The sequence below is a fragment of the Bos taurus genome, chromosome 2 (assembly GCF_002263795.3).
Source record: "Bos taurus isolate L1 Dominette 01449 registration number 42190680 breed Hereford chromosome 2, ARS-UCD2.0, whole genome shotgun sequence".
Taxonomy (NCBI): Eukaryota; Metazoa; Chordata; class Mammalia; order Artiodactyla; family Bovidae; genus Bos; species Bos taurus.
In genome coordinates, this window is record NC_037329.1 from 43,554,295 (window position 1) to 43,578,395 (window position 24,101).

Genomic DNA, 24,101 nt, shown 5'->3' on the forward strand with positions numbered 1-24,101 from the left:
CACTAGCTTTTTGAAATGTTCCGGTTAACACAGCAGCCATCCTGGCTTTGCTGCACAGAGAAGGTCCCTTGTTTCTAACCAATGAGAAAGATACCTCCAGAATTCGTTCGTCATCAATTTCGTTGAAGACTGTGCCATTGATCTGGTTTGGCTTCAGGGCAACCCAGTTAAAAACTGGCATTCTGAATTTCGTCTTGATTGGCTTCTTAATTTTCACAGCTACAGAGGTCAAAGAGAATGCAATGAAGATTCCACCAAGACCCTTGAGAACAATCAGACAACAGTCCTTGCAGATGACACTCTAACCCTGGAGGAAGACTGGCAAGAGGTGGCCAGATGTTTTTAAAATGGAAAATGTCATACAACGCTTTGGGCAGAGCAACCTGAGGTCTTCATTTGGCTGACTGATACAAGAGCGCGCTAAAGAGGCCTAAACCCTGGGCTTTTTACTTGTATTTATTGTTTTAACGTAGGCAACTGGATGGCTGAAATAGTCACAGTGTCAAGACAATGCTTAGCACAAAGTGTCGGGGAGTAAAAATTATTCTTCATGTTACTTGATAGCAGAGAGGGCAAATACCCTGTGTCACTTGGTTTGACATGCATGAACGTGAGTGTAATTTTGACATCCTAAATTTCTGGCTCTTGAACATTTATTTTAAAAAAAGAAAAATCTTCAGTGATGATCAGAGGCTGCAGATAGTATCTGCCTAAACCACGAGGAATGAAAGGTCCAGAAGGCTGCCTTTCAGCCACAGCAACACAACCCTACGGATGATTCCAAAGGGATTATACTGGCTGCTGAGTTATTCCAAACAGACTAAGGGCTGTGCAAGTCCACAAACAGAAAATGTGTAAGAAGACAAAAAGGGTACTTAGAAATGGGGGTTTGCGTTGCTTTTGTGAAAAGGGCTGCAGTCTCTGCCCCCTCTTTCAAGGAGCAACGTCTCCCCAGGAGTCAGCTACCTGCAACTAGAAGGTAAGAATGCACTCATCAAAAACACTGGAAACCTCTTAATAGAAAGGGTTCTATCTCTGAGGGGATGGGGGCGGAGGGGTGCTAACTCCTCTTACTTTGGGGAAATAAGCTCAAAAAGATAATCCACTAAAAAGTCCATAAATTAACTGCAGAACATAAAGACGTCTTCCTAAACCAACTAGCTATGAATATTCACCTTCCAAGTCTGTCTCAGGATGCACACCACACTACGTGGGAAGAGAGGGAGAAGAAGAAGTTCAGTCAGTGCAGAATAAAAGAAACGTAACACACAAGTGGGCTTTTACCTGGCTGCCCGCCTGACTGCAATAAGGGGGACAGACAGTGCCTCTCGTTCCTCCAGAGTTACGAAGGCCACGGAAACAGCAGGAATGTCATCTGACAGATCCACACAGAAGCATGCAGGGATACAGAAACACAGCTTTCGCCAACCAGGCCGTCCACCCCCAGATGCGACACCTTAGCCCCCACTGCCTGCTGCTGACCGTGTTTGTCAGTGCTGCCCAGGAAGAACCATGTCTGCCAGGGGACGAAGGACCAGCACTTCCTCTAGTCTGGCGCCTCAACAAAGTTCAGGGAGAAGAGGTAGGGGTTGGGGGGCAGGTTGCACCTTCCTGTCATAACCTGAGGCGGCCAGGTCAGCATCACCTGTTCCCATCATCCCTCCAGGCCACAGGACACTCCCTACAAGTCACTCCATGGGCAGCCATCCCACTTCTATCTCTTTCAGCAAGATTAGGAATAAGCCTGAGATCAGAGCACAGGCGAAAAAAATGTTCTCTTCAGAAAGAGACCCTGAGGAGTTGGGGAAGGGGGATGAGGTTAGCAGAGGAGGGGTCATTAGGTGACCATGTGCATCGTGCTCCCAGTGTTCTGGCTCTAGAAAGTGGCTGTGTGTTAGGGGTGGGGTGGGGAGTGGTGGTGTTCTGTGGAGACAGTTGGGCCCCAGGTGGAGGGGATGCCCAGCACCCAGCTTGCCCTTCTTCTGGGGAGGAGCTTGTTTCTCTCCCTCAGGATAAATCTAAAACCCTTCCGGAGTTGAGGCCCTGAGATCCAACTATGAAAATAAAACTAGAAAACAGTCCTCTGTCCAAGGAGAAAGGAACATGGTGCCTGAAGTCCAGGATGTCTGCCTAATGGGCCATAACCTCTTTTACAGGTTCAACTAAAACACGGGTAGCCCTGGAACCACAACTGCCAGCCAGCACCGCGCCTCCCCACGGACACAGAGCAAATGCAATGGCTCGATGGGAGATGGGGGGATGTCACGGCACAGTGTGACCCACGGGGACACATGGCAGACACTCAACACACTCAGGGAGGAGCAACCTACAGAAAAGCTTGATGGGCCCGTCTTTTGTGGAAGCAGAGAGAACAAAGAAAATACAGAAAAAAAAATTAGATATGGTTAGCATCCAGCGGCTCAGCAGTTCACATACTCTTAGCAGAGAATTCCACACTTCTGGGACACATTTCACCAGGCAGCGCAGAGCCAAAAATTCATTTCCATTCAGGCCTGCCTTAAAGACACCCTTACTGTTTTTTTTTTTTTAAACAATTCTTTTTTAGAAGAGAGGAAAAGATGATTTCATTACAGTGGTCCCAAACATCCATATTGACCTGGTACCAGGTATTCCATAAGATCTTAACAATTTTTTTTAACAAAAAATATAATCAGCTGAACTCCCAATTCTCATTGTGAAGTTCGAAAACACATTCTTCCAAAGAGACAGCAAAGGTTAAAGATTACCCAAAGGCCTGTCATCAATGATCTGACCGAGAAACAGGAACCAGATTGATCCAACAGATTTCAGGAGCCATGCCTTACACTTTGAATGCATGCTTCACACTAATAATACTTTCTCTATAAAATGCAAAGAAAAATCAACAAGATAAACTTAGGGACCTCCTCCTGGTCCCCTGACTTGGTCGCCAAGAACATATTTGCTGATTGCCTACTAAAGAACTAAGACATCCAGTTGCCTGTAGATCCAGGAGCCTAATGATGTCACAGGTCTCTGGCTTCCTGGGAGTCCTTGGCAAGTCATCTCAGCTGTCTCTTGGCTCTACGGGGACATCCTGATTCTGTCTGACCTCCTGGTTTCAGAAAGAGCGTGTTACTGAACACAATGGCAAAGCGGCCAGTAGCCCAAAGCAGCCCACAAAATGGGCTACAACCACTAAGTATTAATGGTCAAATTAAGGCCGAGTAATGAAAAGAGATTAAAGGCTTTGTAGAAACTGCCTGATCCCAAGCTATCAAAGACTCATAAGGATCTCATAATCCTTACGTCTTGATAAACAGAACATCTTATAGCTGTTTAGTGGATGTTCATGGCACTAAAGAGGAGTTTCTTCAGTTCCACATCCAGTCCTTCAAACTGCACAAGAAGGGGACAACCTCCAAATGCAGCAACCCTGGCAGGAGCCGTGAATGATCAGCTGAACACAGAGTCTCACTGTAAAACTGAGGCAAATCAACAGATCCAACAAATTGCAAAGATGAGGCAGGAGGAAGAACCCAGGCAAAACATTTAACCTGAGAGGCCAAGACTCATTCAGCAGGGAGCCCTGGACCTGCGCACCTCAGCCTCTTGGCTCTTCTCTCGGCCATGGCAGTTCAGAGGTACAAGTCGGAGCCCAGGTGAATGGAAGTGGAGGGTGTATGCACATTAGGTTCTGCCAGAGAGAAAGAAGCAGAACCAAAGGAGCGACGCCGGGGTGACACATCTCACGGTGAGCGCTCCTGGTGCACTCATCCCCGGGCCTGGGTGCGCACGACAACGACAAGCTTCCACAACAGCACTGAAAACAGCCTGTTGATGGAATAGACTCCTGCGGTTCCTTAAGAGGTTTTCTGTTTGCTCGTGTTTCAAAATCCAACAGTCTCACTGTGACACTCCTTTAACTTTTGTCCTTCAGAAGCCATAAAAGTTCTACAAGAAAGCAGCAGACGAGGAAGATCTTCAAAGGTTGAAAAAAGTCACTGGTTTACTGTCAACACGACTTTGAACAGGCATCTTGCATGACAGTTTTATATGAACAGGGGTGGAAGTAAACACCACAGATTTGATGTAGAACAAGTTTGTTATGGGTGGTTTGCTGGTGTTGAAAAGGGCTTTAGTCACTAGGATGAATTAGTCTTAATGACCGGCCAGTCCAGCTGCCGATGGCACAGGCAGGCTAAGAGAGGGAGGCTAGGAGATCGCCTATAATTAAGACTATCATTTAGACTTGGGGCGAAAGGCTCTGAAAACCACTGCAGCCTTGGAAATGAGACCACTAGAGTGCTAGTTCATTGGAAATAAGAGACCTCACGAAGGGACTGAAACGGATGAGGAACCAGAACTATCCAGTGGTAAAGGGATGGCTCCACAACGCTCAGAGCAATTCCAAATGGCAGGGAAAACGCTCTGACTGGGAAAACAGCTTGCAGTATTTTAGAAAAGAGTAAAAATTCCTTTTCATGAGTCAAAAATAAGAACTTAAGATTTCAAGACATTAGAGCAATTTTCCTTCTCTCAAGCCACACCGGCCCGGCCTTACTTGTGATGGGGGAGGAAATCCACACCCTGTCCTGGCAGCAGGAGCACCCCGTGCATCAACAGGAAGCATCTCAAGGCAAGAAGATACTGCTCGTGGGACATTTCCCTTCAAAGCTTAATTTCACTATAATGAATTGTGATGTCCTCAAATGCTCAGAAGAAATGCCTGGAAGCCCACATCAGACAGTTACACAGAAAGGCATCTTCCTCTTTCGCAGATGCCACTGAAAATACCTTCAAAGAAAAGAGCCGTAAGCACTGGAAGCACACATGCCGTGTCAGAGCTTGGATGGTCCTGTTTCCTGAGCCCCTAAAGATCCCTAAGAAGGTAACCTGTCTCTTTTCCCTTCTCTAGGTGGAGAGAGAGAAGGTGGGAAGACAGCAGGAGATTGGAACTTCCACAACAAAGGCTATTGAGAGAAAAATGCCACCCCTGAGTGACAATTTCCCCTCTAGTGGCTATATTAGCGGAAATGGTCTTACATTAAGAGCAAACACGTGATTTTAGAAGAGACCTGGAATTGAAAAGAATGCCTCTAACTCTCTGGAGGTAAGACAATCGACTCTCCGTGTTAAGTATCTGGTTCTTAATTCTGTGCTCTTACCTGCTAATCCTGAGTTGAAAACCACTGTGGGTGAAGACGTCCCAGGCAGCGGGGGTGCAGAAGGAGGAGGTGGGGGTGGTAAGGGAGGAGCAGGCAGGGTCTCAGCTGCAGGACCTGGGAGAGGGGGCGGGGGAGGAGGTGGAGGAGGGGGCGGGGGAGGAGGCGGAGGCGGGGGCGGGGGTGGTACAGGTGGTGTTGCTGGGCCATTTTGCACTGGCAAAAGAAAAGAAACAAATGGGCTTTTAAAACAGAGGAATGGTTTCTCCTGCAACATGCCGTGTGTACATAAAGTAACTGAAAACAAAACACTGAAAAGGATAAATGCTTTTTTTTTTTCCAGATTACAAAATGTCCTCAGTGACAAATGGGGAGTATTCTACAACATACGAAATGAAAGACTTACAACTTTAATCTCAAAATGTAAACAGTTTTTAAAAATAAATACAAGAGCATGCAAACAAGAGCAGACAGAGGACATAAATTAACAGTAGGTAAAAGAAGAAATACAAATATCCCAGTACGACCTCAGTTCTCCTGCCAAGGCTTCTTACCAGCTTCAGGTGCATCTGACGACAGAGGTAGTGGTGGGGGAGGAGGAGGCAAGGGTCCCGAGGAGGGGGCCCCCATTACTGGTCCCACGAAGTTACCCACCGCCACTTCGGACCCTGTGGGCAATGTGCCAGAAGCCACGACAGGGAGTATGGCGATGTCCCCATCCCCTTTCTTCTGAATTTTAATGGTCCCTTGTTTCTCCAGCTCATGAATCTTTTTTTCTAGGGTAGACTGTCTTTGAATGGCTTCTTCTTTCTCTTTGACCATTTTCCTTAATGTGTGAACCTGGGTATTTGCATCTTTGTAGATTTCCTGCAAAAGAGGCCATGGTCAAGAGTTTGTCTTCACGTGACATCCATACGTATTACCATTAGATTGGCAAATTGAAGGTAAAGAAAATGGAAAAAAAAAAAAAAAGCAGCAGAAGAAAGAAAAAGGATACTTATATATATAGAAAGTCTATGGAATTTGGCCAGAACCTATCAAGTCTCATTGTTATCAACTGTTCACTGGTAATGCATGCAATACATGCGTTCTAGCAATTGTTACTGTTAACGTAGTTCTTTCCTTTAGTAAATATAGCTAAGTCAGTTTTCCCCACAGGTGAAGAGGAAAAGGGCAGAGGTAATCCAAAAATAATTTTATAGTTGACTTGGGAATATCCTGAGGGTATTCTGATAATACAGCATGTTTTCCTTTTAGTTCTGTTAAAATTTAACTGTAACTCCTAGATACATATCAGCTAACAGCAGACAAAAGGTCCCTATATCAGACTTGGATAGAAGTCAGACTGGGATTAAAAATCTGCAAATCATGGAATAATCCACTCATGAATAACCAGGGGCTGACTGTTTTGAATGGATATCTCTGGCCTTCGCAATGCCCCCTTGACCAAGCTCAGTCCAGGACAGCAATTGTTGTAACATTTTGGCTTTGGTAATGCAGTTAACAAAACATTCCAGTGCTGCCCTCCACTAATTACTTATTTCTGTCTAGGTTCTTAGCAGAAAACAAAGAAGTCACGACTTTTAATTCAAAGGCTGTCCTGGTTCCTTTTCTAAGGGGCCCACAGAGGCTCCAGTGAAAGGATTTTATGGAACTCACTCTCTGGGCCTGACACACGTGATCTCTCACCACAAACCTCTAGCAGGCAGGGAAACATTCTTCACACCCTGTCTATTATTAATAATCTGAGAGTCTGAACTTGAATTGAGTCCATATGCTACAACTTTGTCTCCATGGTGTGCCAGAAAACAAATTTCCTAGAGTTAACTGTAGGACCTGTCAGAATATCAAGCAATGCACGTAGACATGATAACCATCGCATAAAATATGCCATGTCATTAACGGGGGCATAAAAGCCAGCCATTTGCCTAAAAGCCTTCCAGCCATTTTGGTGTTTTTATGTTCAAACACATGGATGGTACCCCATAAATACCTGACCTGTAAATAAAAACAATGCTAAAGCCAAACAAAATAGCTGGGATTATCTGATAATAAAATGGATTGATTTTACTTTTGCCTTTTTTCTTTCTTTTTCTTTTTTGGTAAATGCCAGGAGGTCTTGCCTGTGTTGTGATTTCACTGTTTCCAAGGCAACCACCAAATCTGGTTTCAAGCAGAAGCAAAGCAAAGAAATACAAAGAAGCTCAAGGTCTAATAAAAATAAATAAGTGGCATGAATTAAATCCATGCTGTTTTTCTTTTCAACCAAATGGGTGATCCACAGAATCCACTCAGACTTGTCCAGATGGGAAAACATTGTTGCTCCCAAAACCTGTGATAAGAAACTAGTGAACCCCTAGTATATGACTGCACACAAATATGAAGACATACTCTCACTATGAGTTACTTTCAAGTTTCACCTCTGAAATGCTTCCAGCAAATATGCTACATCCAGGCATCCCTCTGCCGTGACCATGTACGTGAGCATGCTAAGTCGCTTCAGTCATATGCAACTCTTTGCAACCCTGTGGACTGTAGCCCACCAGGCTACCTTGTCCATGGGATTCTCCAGGCAAGAATAATGGAGTGGATTGCCATTTCCTTCTCCTGGGGATCTTTCCAACCCAGGAACTGTACCCATGTCTCCTGCATTGGCAGGCAGGTTCTTTACCACTGGTGCCACCTGGGAAGCCCATGACCACATCTGGGTTCTGTCTACTGGGTTAAAGCCAGAGCTGGTTCCTGACAATGCCCATCTGGGGCAGCTGCCACCATCACACTTACTCGAACAACATCCAGCTCCTTGTTCCTCTGCATGAGCTGCTTTTCCAGTTCCACAATCTTAGACATGGCTTCATTCTCTGTATCCTGCAGTTTTTCCGACAACTGTCAAGTTTCAAAAGGAAAGATGTGTCATGACACAGGATCATTCTGACCAGGTCATCGGTTTTCAGAAAGCAGAGCTCAGAGACATGAGGTGCCCCTCAGAGTCCTGCACGTGTACCCCAAGTCGTTTTCTGAAATTGTTAATATTTATAAGATGGGCCTGAATACAAACTTGTTTCTAACAGGAATTCATTTAGAAGGGACCCTTAACAAAACTCATGTGTCAGCTCCTTAGTGCTTCCACATACATAATGTGTCAATCTCCATTCCTGCAGGGGCCAGCAAGGGCAGAGAATAGTGGGTGAGGGAGGTGGACTGGTCACCTTTCCCTCCCTAAGAAAGGGCTATTAGGCAAAAGTTCTGAAAACTGTTGACTGAGAAAAGTTGGTTCTGTTGAGTTATCGGTTAAAAAAATACCACTGCTTGTTTTGACCTAAATTATCCCCAAAATAGAAGACATTTTTGACATGCTTCGTTGCTCAGTCGTGTCTGACTCTTTGTGACCCGATGGACTGTAGCCCACCAGGCTCTTCTGTCCATGGGATTCTCCAGGCAAGAATACTGGAGTGGGTTGCCATTTCCTTCTCCAGAGGATCTTCCAAACCAGGGACTGAACACATGTCTCCTGTGTCTCCTGCATGGCAGGCAGATTCTTTACCCACTGAGTCACTGGGGAATTTCAATAATAAAAGTCATTTTGGAGGGGTAGTTCAAATAAACAGGTGGTTACTACAATAGCAGGTTATTTAAGTAGGGTCATGCAGTGCTGGCTGAGGCTTCAGAGAAAGATGGGATGAGCCATCAATGCAACAGTTACTACATAAGGCTCTAAAATTGGGTGACTTCTGATTCCTTACATCTCACTGAGAATAACAACAAGTAAAGAAAATCAGAGAGGAATGATGATGAGGGAGAGTGGAGATTTACTGCTGACCAGGTTAAGAATACAAGATTGGGGTGGTCAAAAAGTTCGTTTGGGTTTTCCTGGAACATCTTATGGAAAAACCCAAACAAACTTTTTGACCAAACCAATATATATTTTAAGAGAAGAGACAAAAAGAAAAAAAGAAAAAGGAAGAGCCTGTAAATTCTCTTCCTAAGCAGGTGCCAACTGAGTCAGCACAGCACTTAATAAAGGGAGGGGTCTTGGCAACTTGGCCATGAAAATTCCCCTTTTCAGACAGATGGGGAAAAGGAAATGACATGGAGCACACACATATGAAGACATACTAGGAAATGCAGGGGAAAATAAATGGATTGTTCAGAGAGGAAAAACCACATCTCTCCAAAGAGACACAATTCATTTCACAATCAAGGGCACTTTCAATTAGAATTCAGCAAAAGAATCTGGTCTTCACAGTGTTTGGGTTTTCAAGAAGTACCATATTCCTGTTCATTATACTGAGGGGACACTCCTTGAAAGAAATAGGTATGTGGGAAAATTTGCTGATTTCCTTGAAAATGCTACTGTTGTGATGAATCTATTTAGAACCTAAGGACCCATGAAGCAGGAAAGTGAAGAACCACATCATAAGGTCACTGGATCAGCCTGTCCATGGCTTACGTGGACACGTTTGGTACAAGGTACTCATGTTCAGAAGAAAATACTTCACCAAACCAAAATGTTTGAATTGCATTTCCTCCCAGGTAATGCCAATCTTCTTCTTTTTTTTTTTTTTTAACACCATCCTGTAATGCTTCTGTGCTCATAACTAAAAGGGAAATCTGGATGCAGCAGAAAACTGAGCAGTGAATGAAGGCAAGGCAGTGAGTTTCACTTAGTTGTAAGTAACACACCTGCCTTCTTTGAAAGAGCCCAGAATGGCTTCAGGTTGCTTTCTAGCTCAAGTTACAGCTCATTCCTAGACTCCCCATCCTTCTGTTTGCTGTCATAAAAGCCATAAAAGCTAACATCTATTCTGTTTTGCACCTAGCCAAAACGTTAGCCATTTTTCCTTTTCTGAGAGGTAGTTACATGAGAGATGTTTTCTTCCAGTTCCTCCACCCTCTCCAAGGCTGCATTCTTGGTTTCGGCATCTTCCAGAAGAGCTCCCACATCAAACACGTTGTCCAGGTAAGCCTGAATCTGTACCTGCAATTTGTCACTCTCCGTGTGCTTCAGCTTCTAAAAAACAAAATGCAAGAGAACATGGTGTTAGGATAACTGTCAAATAGAACATAGTTACCCAACAGCCTACATATTTTTGTTTGTTCCTTCCAAGGGAGGGTTTTCTATCTCATCCTCCTTAAGAGAACTCTGGAGTAATCATCTAAGAGGGTATCATCAGATTACTTTCTGGAGCTTACCCTCTCCCAAATATACACACATTTCCCCCTAATCCTTCCTGTAGATAGATTTCCCATGCAGATATATTTCAACGTAAAACATTTTTGATGCAGGTGAAATCAAGATAATAGAAAAATCATAAGGGAACAGCAGTCACAAGTAACATAAACCCCAAGGGGTGTCTGTGTGGTAGAAGAGATTAGAGTGGGTGGTATCTTGCCTGGGTAGTGATGATAGTTCTGGTTGGGGGTGAGGTTGGGAGGCGGGAAAGACACTGATAGAGTATCTTAGCCTTGGGGACTATTTTGGCACTAATTGCTTGAACATATCCTCCATAATTAGATGACTAAAACACTTGCCCAACATGAGAAGCTCATGGCTCTCAAAGCACAGATTAGGAAGCGTTCTGCCATTCTCAGCATTCTAGGGTCAGGCATCCCAAAGGAAGTCAACCAGCTCTAAGGTAAAATTAGAGGTCGAGTAATAAATCAGTCCATCTTTTTTACAAGTACTATAATTCAAGTGAGCAAGTGAGTGGTTACAATAATATCTGGCACATGGATGATGCCAGTAGACAGTTACTGAACAGATAATGGTGACTTTCAAGGCTGGGTTTTTGTAAACTAATGAAGCATTCATTATATGCTTACATTACTCTTATAACCACTTCTCTCTATCAAGGTTCAGCACCAACAAGCCAGGAAGTTAGAGAAACAGAGTTTTGGAAATAATCTTACACTTTTAAGAGGAATTCTGCTCTACAAATAAAGTCTCAGGAAAATGGATTTTTCTCCTGGGTCTAATCTAGAATTCTACATCTTAGCTGTCTCAAAGAGAATATGTTCTATCTTAGTTTACAAAAAGAAAAAAATTTCTGAATAAGGGCAAAGTCTAGAAAAGAAATGAAGCAGCAGCTTAGTGGGATTCTTCACAAGATTCACAGTGAGTAACAGGTGCTGATGGCACTACCTGTCATATTCTGTAGCCTGAAATGAGCTCTGTGCAGCCATCACAAAACTGAACCCAAAACACCATTAGCAATATACCCAACTTTCACAATATTGCTACTCTCAAAGAATGCAGAGAAAGAGAATAGACAAACCATAGTTCAAAGCAGGAAAAAACTATTGAATACAATGTGCTGTCAAATATATTAGTGGGTCTTTAACAGGAAAGAAATTTAAACAAACTTTTCAATGGAAATCTTTCATAGCTCCACCTGAGTAGTCATGTACGGATGTGAGAGTCGGACCATAAAGAAAGCTGAGTGATGCAGAATTGATGCTTTCGAACTGTGGTGCTCAAGAAGACACTTGAAAGATCCTTGGACAGCAAGGAGACCAAACCAGTCAATCCTAAAGGAAATCAATCCTAAATATTCATTGGAAGGACTGATGCTAAAGGTGAAGCTCCAATACTTTGGCCACCTGATGCTTAGAGCTGACTAACTGGAAAAGACCCGATGAGAAAATTGAAGGCAGGAGGAAAAGGGGTAACAGAGTATAATATATTTGGATGGCATCATCAACTCAATGCATATGAGTTTGAGCAAACCCCAGGAGACGGTCAAGGACAGGGAAGCCTGGTGTGCTGCAGTCCATGGGGTCACAAAGAGTCGGACATGACTGAGCAACGCAACAACAACAAACCTGAATGGAGTCTTTAGACAACATTAGGCCAGTCTACTCAAGGGCAGCCTAGCTGGTCTGAGAAATAAGGCCATGAGCTCAAGAGTAACCAACTCAGCGATTCTACCTTTCAATAAACTGAGGGTACCATCAGTGTAGTTCTCTGGCTTCACCCTTAACAACAATGAACTCTCCAGGTGAAATCTGGAGATGTCCAAGGGAATTACTTCTATTTTCTTCATTTCTAGAAACAGCCTTGAAACTGAGGTCAACAATTCTTACCCTATTGCCAGCAGTCTTTCAAATTCAGGTGAATCATTCCTTAAGCAGAAGGGAAAACAAAACTGCCTGTGTCAAAGGACATCTGTGTACACACAGTTACTTAAGTCTATTTATGATTTTCACATCAACTTTGTTCCTAAGGGGAAGAATTTCAGGGAACCAGCTAAGCACTTCTGCAAGGGAGCAAGAAAAAGAGAAACTTAAGCTCTCTCTTCTCCTAAGAACTAAAAGCAGAATTTCTAAAGCCACAAACACTTTAAGCAGAATTTAACAGCTACACAAGGAAGTCTCTAGTGTCCATTTCCTCATTATTTTTTGATGCTCTAAGCATTTATTCATCACTTTATGGTAGCCTTCATTTGACTCCCCCTGCCCAGATGGAGTCCCTAGAGTAACTAAGAGCACACAGTGCCCAACAGACCTGATGAAGGGTGCAGCAAGACTTGACCCAGGCAGAGCTCAAAAGCAGAGGAGAGCTGCACCAAGGCTCCAGGAGGTACTAAATGCTGTTGACAGAAGACAGTGTCAAGTCCCAGGAGACCTGCATGGATCCAGCTTCCCTGACAGATGACATTGCTCAGACAGGTTCCTTTAACTAGCACTACAACACCTGACTGCATAGAGCCTTAGGTGATCTTTGGTCATTATGGAAGTGCATCTTTGAGGGTCCATCATAAATCAAGTCTCATCTTAGAACCAAAGCTTAACAGCTATACTTACATCCAAGTATTCATCCAGGCCTAATTTGGTAAATTCATATTGGAGGTGAACTCTGAAATTCATGTCTTCTACTGAGTGGACTACAATATTAATAAACTGCATAGAGGCCACCTGAAATAAAATTGCCAACAGGTTAGAAGAGGTCCAAACTCATTTTCTCAGCATAATCATAGGCATATACTTTCAATTTCACAAATCTAAGCTCATTTACCAATTTGATTTTCCTTTGTTTCACTGGATCTTTAGAAATATTTTACAATAAAAAAAAAATTTACGATTTTTAAAAATGCAAAAGTCCCTGTATAGCACGGGGAGCTCACTTTGATGCTACATGATGACCTAGGAGGGTGGGATGGAGGCTCAAGAAGAAGAGGGTATATGTATACATATAGCTGATCCACACTGTATAGCAGAAAGTAACACATTATAAAGCAATTACACTCTAATTAAAAATAAGCTAATTAATTTAAAAAGAATTATTTTTTCAATGAAAAAAAATTTTAATGTGCAAAAATGAATAGTAGTACCACAATAAGATATCCTTTCATATCCCCTAAGAGGGCTTTAATCAATAAGAGAATAACAAGTTGACAAAACATGAAAAAACTGGAACCCTCATCCACTGCTGACGGGGATAGTGTCAAGCAGCCACTTTGAAAAGCTTGACAGTTGTTCTACATGTTATTCAGAGTTACTGTGCTACCCAGCAATCCCACTTCAAGATACATAATCAAGAGAAATGAAAAAATACATCCAGATAAAAATGGGCACACAAATGGCCATAGTAGCATTATTCATAATAACTAAAAAGTAGGGGAAACAAAAAAATCCCAATGTCCATGAATGGATGGATTTTTAAAATGTGATATATGCATACAGTAGAATATTATACAACAATGAAAAAAATGAAGTCCTACACATGCTACAACATGAGTGAACTTGAAAACACTGTGCTAAGGGGAAAAAAAAAAAAAGCCAAATACAAAAGACCATGTACATTATGATTCCATTCATGTGAAATACTCAGAATGGGAAGATGTGTAGACAGACAGTAGGTTAATAGTTGCCTAGGACTTGGGGTGGGAAAAATAACCACTTGTGGTAACAGAAATTCTTTGTGGGGCAACAAAATGTCCTACTTTAGATTGCAGTCATGATGGTACAACCCTAGGAATATACTAAAAATACACTGAACTGCACACTTCAGATGTGTAACTTGGATGGTATGTTAGTTGTATCTCAGTCGTGTCCAACTCTTTGCAACCTCATGGACTATAGCCCACCAGGCTCCTCTGTCCATGGATTACCCAGGCAAGAATACTGGGGTGGGTTGCCATTCCCTTCTTCAGGGAATCTTCCTGACTCAGGGGTCAAACCCAGGTCTTCTGCATTGCAGCAGATTTTTTACCTTCCAAGCCACCAAGTAAGGCCCAGTTACATCTCAGTAAAGGTATTTTTAAAAAGTCTTATAGGCATATAGAACAACCTAAGTTATTACAGGTACACTGTAAAAAAGTGACAATTATTACAATGAAGAACATTTAAATTATATGCAATCACAAGGTAATCTCTTCTAAAACTGTACTGGGGGACCCACCATACCAACAAAAGAGCAACAGAACTTCTCATCCATTTTTCCATTTTAAACAACTAACCAGTTTCTATTCCATGAAAGTCTTGGATTTGCTACTTTCTTCCCACAACTGCATCAGTGGCTCTGATCTGCCACAGAGAAAACCTGTCCCCAGTTTAGTAAACAACAGAAACAGAGTTTAACGTAGCTATTTTATTTTTAGGTAGGGACAGTCAGTTTATTTACGGGGAAAATCTCTCTCTGATGCTCTCCCTCTATAACCACCCAGAGACTAGAAAGGAGGTGTGACAGAGGGATCCAGATTCACATTTACTCTGCAAACTGCTTCACCCTTCCTCTCTTCCCCAAGCCCTTCTTCCTTTACCTTGTTTAAAGTATTGTTTATCAAGTTAGATTCTTCTTTGAGTATATGTTATCCACTGGGTATCTGTGGAAGACGTGTCAGCTCTCTAGGTTACACAGGACTCTGTTGTGATTTACTACAAAAAATTACTTCAAGTGCTAATTTTGTCACTTTTTTGTTTTCTTTTGCCCACCAAAAAATATTTAGAAAGGTCTTGTGCAACATCTGAAGCATTTATATTATGTTTTAAGGGAATATGTTGTTTGGGAGGTTTGACAACTTAATTGCATTCCCAAGACAGTTTATAAAAAGCCTCATTATCTGGAAAAAAAATATGGCCGGATTTTGGCATTTTTCTGTTACTCTTCTGAAAGCAGGTCTAAATGATCTGTTGAGTGTTATGATACGCCTAAGAGGCAACTCTTTGCTAGATGGCACATGAATTGAGCACACAGTACTGATATACTAGCAGTATCTAAATAAGACTCCCAATGCATATATATTATATATACATGAATAAATGAACTGACAGGAAATATGCTCTCATTTGTCAACAGTGCAGGTGTTCTAAAGGGCTTAACACCATTTATCATTTCAGTAGAAACTCAAATGGCAGAGGGACCTGGTATGTATGATAAATGAGTGAAGTGGGTCATGTGTAATACAGTAAGGAATGGTGTGGACTGTGACAAACTGGCACGGTTACCTTCAGACTTAAGGAATAGGGACTACTTGGCTCCAGCAGCTTATACTCTGTAAGAACAGGGACCAAGCATTACTAGAACTTATTAATTCTCAAGAAAATCTACAAATCTGTATTTTTAGGCCCAATTTCCAATACTTTTAATGGAAGGACATCACTGTCAGACTAAACTCACAAGTCTGTATGTATGCTGACTTCAGCCTGGAGCTTCCAGTTTGCAACCTCAACTCTAAAGGAATGAACAAGTTCCTCCTACGAAGGCAGAGGAAAGAACCTGGTCACGTGAGCAAGAGCACAGCTTCTTTACATTTTTTGTCACCAGGGCCTTAAACACTCCAACAAAAATCCAAACAACAAGAACTTAAAAAGTCAATGTAAAAGTATTCCTTGTTTCAAATTTATTTTTTTACCTTTTTTAAAAGTATATATACATATGCTTTATGGAGCAGAAAACCTCTATAAAAGACTTCAACCAATACTGTTTTGGGAAAGGGCCAAGGATTAGGATGCATATGAAATTTGAGGACCCAGAAAACATCTTTCAGATAAAAAGGGTTAGAAATCTACAAAACTACAGTCCATGTTTTATAACCACTGAAGCAATTCAAATGAAAACAGCCTAGCATCGTAAGCACAGGTTTTGGAAAACTTGACAACAGAAGAAGTGAACAGGCTATCTGCTCCAGGCTAGACGGGATCTAGGAAATTAAGCCCAAGTAAAGGAACTCCTGAGGTCCAGAAGATCCTGAGGTCAAATAGACTGGGTCAAAGAAAGCAGACCTGGGTATACGCGGGGGTAACCTGGCTCTGGAAATCCTCTACAGTGGAGTCTACTTTCAGTCCAGGATTAAGACTTAGGTACACAGATTCAGAGGTGCTCAGAATCTTTTGCTTTTTGTCCCTGAGGAAGACAGTTATGATGCTGAATCACAAGTTCTTACAAGCGATTTACCCCGCTAAGGAGAGGGGCAATACCATTGCACCCTCGAAGAATTACTAGAGCTGGTAATCAAGGGAGGAAAACACAAAATCACTGCTGTGTGTTCATTTGGGGATATATACTACCAGGCCTACAAATCAAAGCACTTCAGTCTTGGAGAGCAGTCTGGAGAAGGCCACTGGATGGGGTCTGCAGAAGGCACAACGGTCCAACGCTCCTGGTTTCTACTTTAAGGATTCTTATGCAGCACTATTGACTTCTCAGGGCTTCCCTGGTAGCTCAGTCAGTAAAGAATCTTCCTGCAGGGCAGGAGACCTGGGTTCAATCCCTGGGTGGGGAAAATCCCGTGGAGAAGGAAATAGCAATCCACTGCAGGATTCTTGCCCGGAAAATCCCATGGACAGAGGAGCCTGGTGGGCTATAGTCCATGGGATCACAAGAGTCGGACATAACTTAGTGACTAAACCATCACCACCATTGACTGCTCAAGCTGGCTCCTGCAGGCATTTGCGCCAACTGTTAACTTTCTTTTCACAAATGCATGGCTTCCCCCTTTATGCTATAAACACAGTTGATTCTTGAACAAGATGCCTTTGAACTGTGTAGGTCAAATTCTTTTCAATAACGAAGACTAGGTACTACGTGACCCACAGTTGGTTGAACCTGCAGATGTGAAACCACATAACCAGAGTAACCACATAACCACTGTAAGTTAACAGGAGGTTTTCCCACTGTGGGGAGAGTTGGGAGCCCTCAACCCCCTGCATTGTTCAAGGGCCAACAAAAGCACTGTAACCAATAAATACTTTTGGCCTTTATGATAGAAAAAAAAAAAAAAAAACCTGGAGAGAAATGCCATAAAGGTCAAATACAGATGAAGAGAGCAAGTCAAATTTGAATCTATAGCATATAAAACTGTTTCCTATCCTTTGTAACATTATAATACATACATATATATAATATATAAATGTAAGTGGATTTAAGAAATAACTGCTAAATCTGAGTTGGCTTTATTGAATGTAGTACTGAAATAACTCACCATAAAATCTATGTTATTGTCCTCATTCCTGAAATGTTCCATCAACTTCTCAAAGCGTTGTTTTTCTCCACAAACCTGAAACACACATTATCATTGTGCATGTGAAATTCCAAACGTAAGCACTCCAAAATTAGATGCAGAAATTTTAGCACTAATAATTATTTCCAGAACATCTATTTTATCCCCCCTCTCACACGCTGTTTACTTCTCTCCTGTTAGTTAATGCACAAGTAGCAACATGAGCCAGCACCAAAGCTCATCCTCCGTTTCTCTTACATGTTCTCTTCATGGCTTAAAATTCAAACCAAATGTGCTCTTCTTTCACTGGTCACTTTTTTTGTTGCACCCATCTTTTAAGCTGGCATTCACAATCCCAGAATGTTGGTTATGGTTTTTAAAAAAATGACCACACTTTTCCTTTATACAAAAGCACTTTTGAAACAGACACGCTAACAGATTTTTCATAATTTTGTATTTAAATTCCTTGAGAAGCAGATTCAAAATGTGTATATCATGTCTAACATGCCTAATAATTATTTTTATTTATTTTTAATTGATTGATGATTGCTTTAAAATATTGATTTCTGTCATAATAATTTTAAGCATAAACTATAACATAAAAATTTGGGAAGCTATCTAATTCCTTCAAGATGAGGACAGAATTTTGCAGTCATTTTGAAGCAGCACTCCAGAGGCCTGAAATATATGCATTCAGCTCGAATGAATGCTTCTGCTGAACAGGTGAAATAAGCAGATAAAATACTGTGAACTCCAAAGTCCCAATGTATTCTGCATATACAGGGAATTAAAAACATGGAGCTAAAAACACAGTCAAAGAAAGATTTGTACCAAATGACAACAACCCAGAGACTTGTGCCCAAAATCAAAAGATAAACTTTAATTCTTTCAGTGTCTTTGTCTGCCTTTTTGTTTTTGGAGCAAAGTACTAAATCCACTAGTTTATTTCCTTACACTTTCAGAAAATTGCAACCTGAACACCCATGGGCTCCTTGTTGACAGTAAGACAGTCTTTGGTATTAATATTTTGTGAATTTAATTCAGGTTTCACATGCTTAGTTTTCTGATTCCCTTTGTGATCTTAGAAATAATCAGACCAATCCTAAAGATTTCTCCTAAAATGACATTTCATAATGCTATAATGCACCCATTTAATTCTGTCATGTTAAATTTGACGCACGTACACACACACACCCACACCCACACACTTTGGTGAAGAGTGTGTCCAGTGAAAGCAGGAATTTTATGTTGTGCTCCCTACTCTATCCTCAGCACCTACAACAGTGCTAAGCATGTTGTAAATTCTCTATATTTGCTGAATTGCACTGAAAAGAGGATAAACAAGATATTATGTTAAAATATTCTTAATGAAACGGTGAATGATCTACTATTGCTCCCCATGATGTTTTACAATAAAACAAGAACCTTTCAGACCTCTGTAAACAGGGACAAGGGTTAATCTTTACTAGTGGTTCCTGTGCCTTAACTGTGTGCTAGGAACACTCAGTAGACTCCCTCCCCTCTGAAAAACTTCTATTCTCATAGTGAGTTAATTTTCTCAATAGACTAGACCACAGTTTACTATATTCCAATGACAACTCCCCATTTATCTACACCCACTTTAACAAAAAATAATTACAGAAGACAGAGGAACAGTGCATGGGCTGGGTCAGAATGAAGAGAAGCAGGCTCCAGAAGGGAGAGTTTAAAGTGAAACCTTTAAAAGACATACATGTGTGTCCAATCCCACCCTAGAAAGCCCGAGTTAGGAGGCCCAGGCAAGGCTGGTGTGACTTGGGTGGGCACATTTGAAAAGTACTACAGACCATCCTGATGCTGTCCAAAGGCTGAGAACCAGAGATTTAAAAGAAGTCACATTCTGCCCTGGGGCCCACCAGACTCTCTAGAGCATATGCCACAAGTTCCGGGAAACTAAGGCTTATTGAAGGAGATATGGAAGTGCAGGATCAGCTCCCTAGACCAGGACATCAGTCACATATTGTGCTCAAAGACACAAGTGTTCCTAGCCTGCAAAGAAAGCCCAGTTGGTAAAAACTTGCAAGACTTGGTATAGAAAAAGTCAGCCTTACAACTTGAATTTTCCTTAAGAGAAACCTCAACATAAGAACCTGCTTCCCAGCAGGACAGTTTACTTTTATCTGTTTTGGGAGGTGGATATGTTGCAGGGAGAAGTCCACTCTGACTCCACGCTGGAACTATTTTTTTGACTTGGTCTCCATTGCTTTTGTTATAACCATACACAATGGCCTGCCTTAGAGAATCCTGCCTTTCTGCCTGACTGTTAAAGTGCCTTTGTTCAGAACCCTGTCCACCTGTAGATGAGAGGAAGGAAGGAACTAACACATCCCCCTGCCTGAGGCTGCCATTCTAGGAGATACCTTCAAGATTAATGGCTGTTTACTTTGTTTCCTCACCTCCCTCCCCATCTCTGATCCATAAAAGAACGTGGCATCCAGACCCCAACAAGTTGGTTATGCTGAGACATTAGTTTGCCATCTTCTTGGTCAGCCAGCTTTCTGAATAAAGTCGTATTCCTTGCTGCAACACCTCGTCTCTCAGATTCATTAGCCTGTCGTGTGGTGAGCAGAGCAAACTTGGACTCAGTAACACGCAGTGACAGGAGAAAGGAAGAGAGGTGGTTCTGGATGTGGGGACAGCTGCCAGCTTTCCTGAGAAGCAGGCGTGATCAATGCTCTGTTGAGTAGCTCAGCACTCACTGAACCAGGAGTGAACAGTGAACAGTGATGACGAAGACAATTCCTAGGAGGGCAAAATCTTCCAAATCAAAGAATGTCAGAAATCTGGAAAGTACCTTGGGGAACCTGGTGCCCTCAATTCGTGAATGAGACTGACACCTAAACAGACCAAATATCTCCAGCTTGATAAAACATCCACACAGAGGCAAGAACCAGGTTTCCAACTGCCAGCCTGATGTTCCTGCTCTCACACAGCCCAGAATGTTCAGATAAATATATTCCATTTAAGATGATAGTAAAAGCATTTCAGAATTATCTGACACCAACAGAGATGGAAAGTGTTATCATTAAGAAGCACAATCACTACATCAGGCATGCACTCAATTATCCATGCACCACAATCTCCCATGGAATTTCTGAAAATAGATGATTCCTAGGGTCTATACCAGGACGCACTGAATGAGAATCTCCATGGACAGAACTAGGAATCTGTGTCTTTAAAAAGGACTCATAACTGTTGGACCAGCAATTAGGAACCAGTGGCTTATCCAGTATTAGACTAGCTGATTAAAGCCTGATCCTTTTTTGGTGGCTCAGACGGTTAAGCATCTGTCTACAATGTGGGAGACCCGGGTTCAATCCCTGGGTCGGGAAGATCCCCTGGAGAAGGAAATGGCAACCACTCCAGTACTATTGCCTGGAAAATCCCATGGACAGAGGAGCCTGGTAGGCTACAGTCCTTGGGGTCGCAAAGAGTCGGACACAACTGAGCGACTTCACTTTCACTTTCATCCTTTTTTACTCCCAATTGTAAACTGGACAGCTACATCATTAACTCCACAACTCATTCAACTTCCAATTTAACTACACATAAAAGAAACACAATTTACTATAACTGGGTATCACAGGAATGAAGCAGGGATTGGCCCACTGTCCCTGCATGGATACAATGAATAATAAGCCAACTCCCAAATAATCAGATTGTGTCCAGAGCATTTAGAAAGTGGATTTTACACAGCTGAAGAAAGCACATGTGGGCAGCAAAGCTACTCAGATTGTTAATAAAAAGATATGGGATCAACTTCAGAACAAGAAATATTATATTAACTTTCAGCTGAATAAAGATCTGAAAAGTCATTGTACTAGACTGGTAGACTGGACTGAAATAGATATTAAGAGGAGCCTTGAATATATGCCTTTCTTTAGAAATTCCTCATTCTGTCAACAGACAAATCCATGCTGAGAACATGTGTTATGAAACAAAAAGTATTAAATACCTTTAATCTTTAAAAATAATAGACTTAAATGTCTTCCAACTTACAGCTCCTTGGAACTGGGTGCAAAGGATCCAACTGCACCAAACGACACATTGTCAACATAGATGCCAGCTTGGAGAAACCATGAAAGATTGACCACTCTCCTCACCCACTGTAAGAACTAGAAGGGCTCCCCTTATCAGCCCCACCAAGTCACTCTCTGTGAAGGTTTAGCTACACTGCTCTGCTGTCAATCTCAGCTAATGAATTCAGGGTGGTACTTTCTGACATTGTTCCACAGGAACAGTAAGGATTCTCGAGGACCCCATCGTTCCTGCTGGAAATAAAAGGAAGCGTGCAAACCAGATTCACATTTGTTTCTATGTTACTTTAGCAATCATTAAATCAGAGTATACTACAATCCCACAGGAAATGGGAAGACATGTTTGGGGAAGGTTGGTAAAAGTCGTGTTCCACATCAAAGGAAAGTTGTTGTAGCTCCTACAGCTCACATCTGGACCACCCCCGCAAACTTGGTTCAAATAAGATCATCGTGGCTGAACATGCCTCTTCTCTCCTTTGAAACTGGCCTCATTTAGAAAACTGGTGAGGATGAAAGGAACGAAACACTGATCCCCAGTTATTTTCCAAATCTACAACAGCCTACATGAGGATGCTCTCAAGGGCTTCATCAAAATGTACAGGACAGCCAGGCGCATGTTTGCATGTATATATTATTGCACATTATAAACTGCTGCATATAACTTCCATCTGCCAACAAAGACCAGACAATCTGAAAACTTCCAAGTAAAACAGTTGTACTATTACAACTGAAACTTGTCATTTCTTGACTTTTCTATTCACTGGTATTTCTCATTTCCCCACTAACTTTGACACCTTCCACCGATAACACAGCCACCAGAGTAGGGAGGGTAGGAAGTGAATTTAAGAGACACAGGCATAGAAGGCAGAGATGGAGAGAAGCCTGTTCCGTCAGGAATTAGACTTCTACAGCTAGGGCTGCCAGATAAGAAGTCAACAAGGCAGAAAAACAGTATACACTCTGAAAAGTAGATACTCTGCTGTATACTTAAGAGGCATCTTCATGTATAAGTTATTTATAAATCAGTCCCATGTGAATAAATTCACTGACCCTGATTAACACTGTGTAAGGAGAAAGCACTCAGGCTGGGATCAACCCCAGCCTTGACTGTGAACACAGGCACCACCTACCCATCCCTGTGGGGTCCTGCCTAACACAGCAGCCCTCATTGCACCTTTAAGCTCTAGCACTGGTGAGGGTTATAGGACATGAGAAATAGGTCTGTGGAGTATTAAACAGGGCTTTCCTGGTGGCTCAGATGGTAAATTGTCTGCCTGCAATGCGGGAGACCCGGGTTTGATCCCTGGGTTGGGAATATCCCCTGGAGAAGGAAATGGCAACCCACTCCAGTACTCTTGCCTAGAAAATTCCATGGACGGAGGAGCCTGGTAGGCTACAGTCCATGGGGTCGCAAAGAGTCGGACCATAAAACCTAGGTTATAAGTCAGTACCATTTCTAAGCTACCATGAGCCTGGACAATTCCATGAACCTCCCTAGAATTTGGTTTATTACATCCATTGACTTAAGAGCATTAGATTATATTGTTGGTTGTCAAATCCTTTTTTTAGGAAGCATGAAAGGTTACAGTGATGCCCACCCAGGGATGCATCTCCCACTTTGGGCTTCCCGGGTGGCTCAGTGGTAAAGAATCCACCTGCCAATGCAGGAGACACGGGTTCAATCCCTGGGTCAGGAAGATCCCCTGGAGGAGGAAATGGCAGACTCTAGTATGTCTGCCTGGAAAATCCCATGAACAGAGGAGCCTGCTGGGCTACCTCCATGGGCTCTCAAAAGAGCTGGATGCCACCGAGCACACAGACAACCGGCAGCGCGAGGGGAACGCACCCAGGGATGGGGGCCTGTCAGGGACAGGAAGAGAGCACAAGTGAAGTTCCTGAGACTTCCATCCTCGTTTATTAATTCTGTATTATACTGTGTTGCCTGGTAAGATTTATTCCAGGGGGAAAATGTTTCATTGAAAGTTTTCATTGCTAATAAAAGTTGGAAAAAAAATTATCCCACTCAGTATCTTAAAGCTCTAAAACTAATCTAGGCATGGCCATAGAACATGATATTCCCAAGCTGACTGGCCTGGAAACTACACAAACCAACTTTAGAGAGATGCTCTCAGCTCTGCAGGCCCCCGAGTACCAAGCTTGAAGGCCAAAGCACCATCTCATGTCATCTGGCTCACTCTGCTTATGAAGTGGATAAATCCTGCCCTGACCAGACACAAATGGCCACACCCGAGACAAGCCAGATCCATTTCACCTTTGAAGCAAAAGCATAGCCCCCTGCCAAAAAACACCTTAACCCTGTCCTCCAACATCTGTGCAGGACATTTCTGAAGCGTGTCCCAGATCATTTAGATAAACTGGAGGCCCTGGATGCAAAAGAGGCAGTGGCTTAAAGCATCTCTAAGGGGGGGCAGAGTTTAGGG

At 42.4% G+C, this 24,101-nt stretch overlaps 1 protein-coding gene across 5 annotated transcripts in view; it reads right to left on the reverse strand.

Annotated features, from left to right (window-relative positions):
• FMNL2 (formin like 2) overlaps positions 1 to 24,101 on the reverse strand; it is a 332,616-nt gene that overhangs the window by 20,213 nt on the left and 288,302 nt on the right. For all 5 annotated transcript variants that reach the window (NM_001206821.1, XM_010802031.3, XM_005202499.5 and 2 more), the window contains 7 exon segments: positions 95 to 219; positions 5,148 to 5,360; positions 5,699 to 6,011; positions 7,929 to 8,030; positions 10,006 to 10,155; positions 12,948 to 13,058; positions 17,567 to 17,641. In NM_001206821.1, coding sequence (NP_001193750.1) covers positions 95 to 219; positions 5,148 to 5,360; positions 5,699 to 6,011; positions 7,929 to 8,030; positions 10,006 to 10,155; positions 12,948 to 13,058; positions 17,567 to 17,641 — 1,089 coding nt within the window.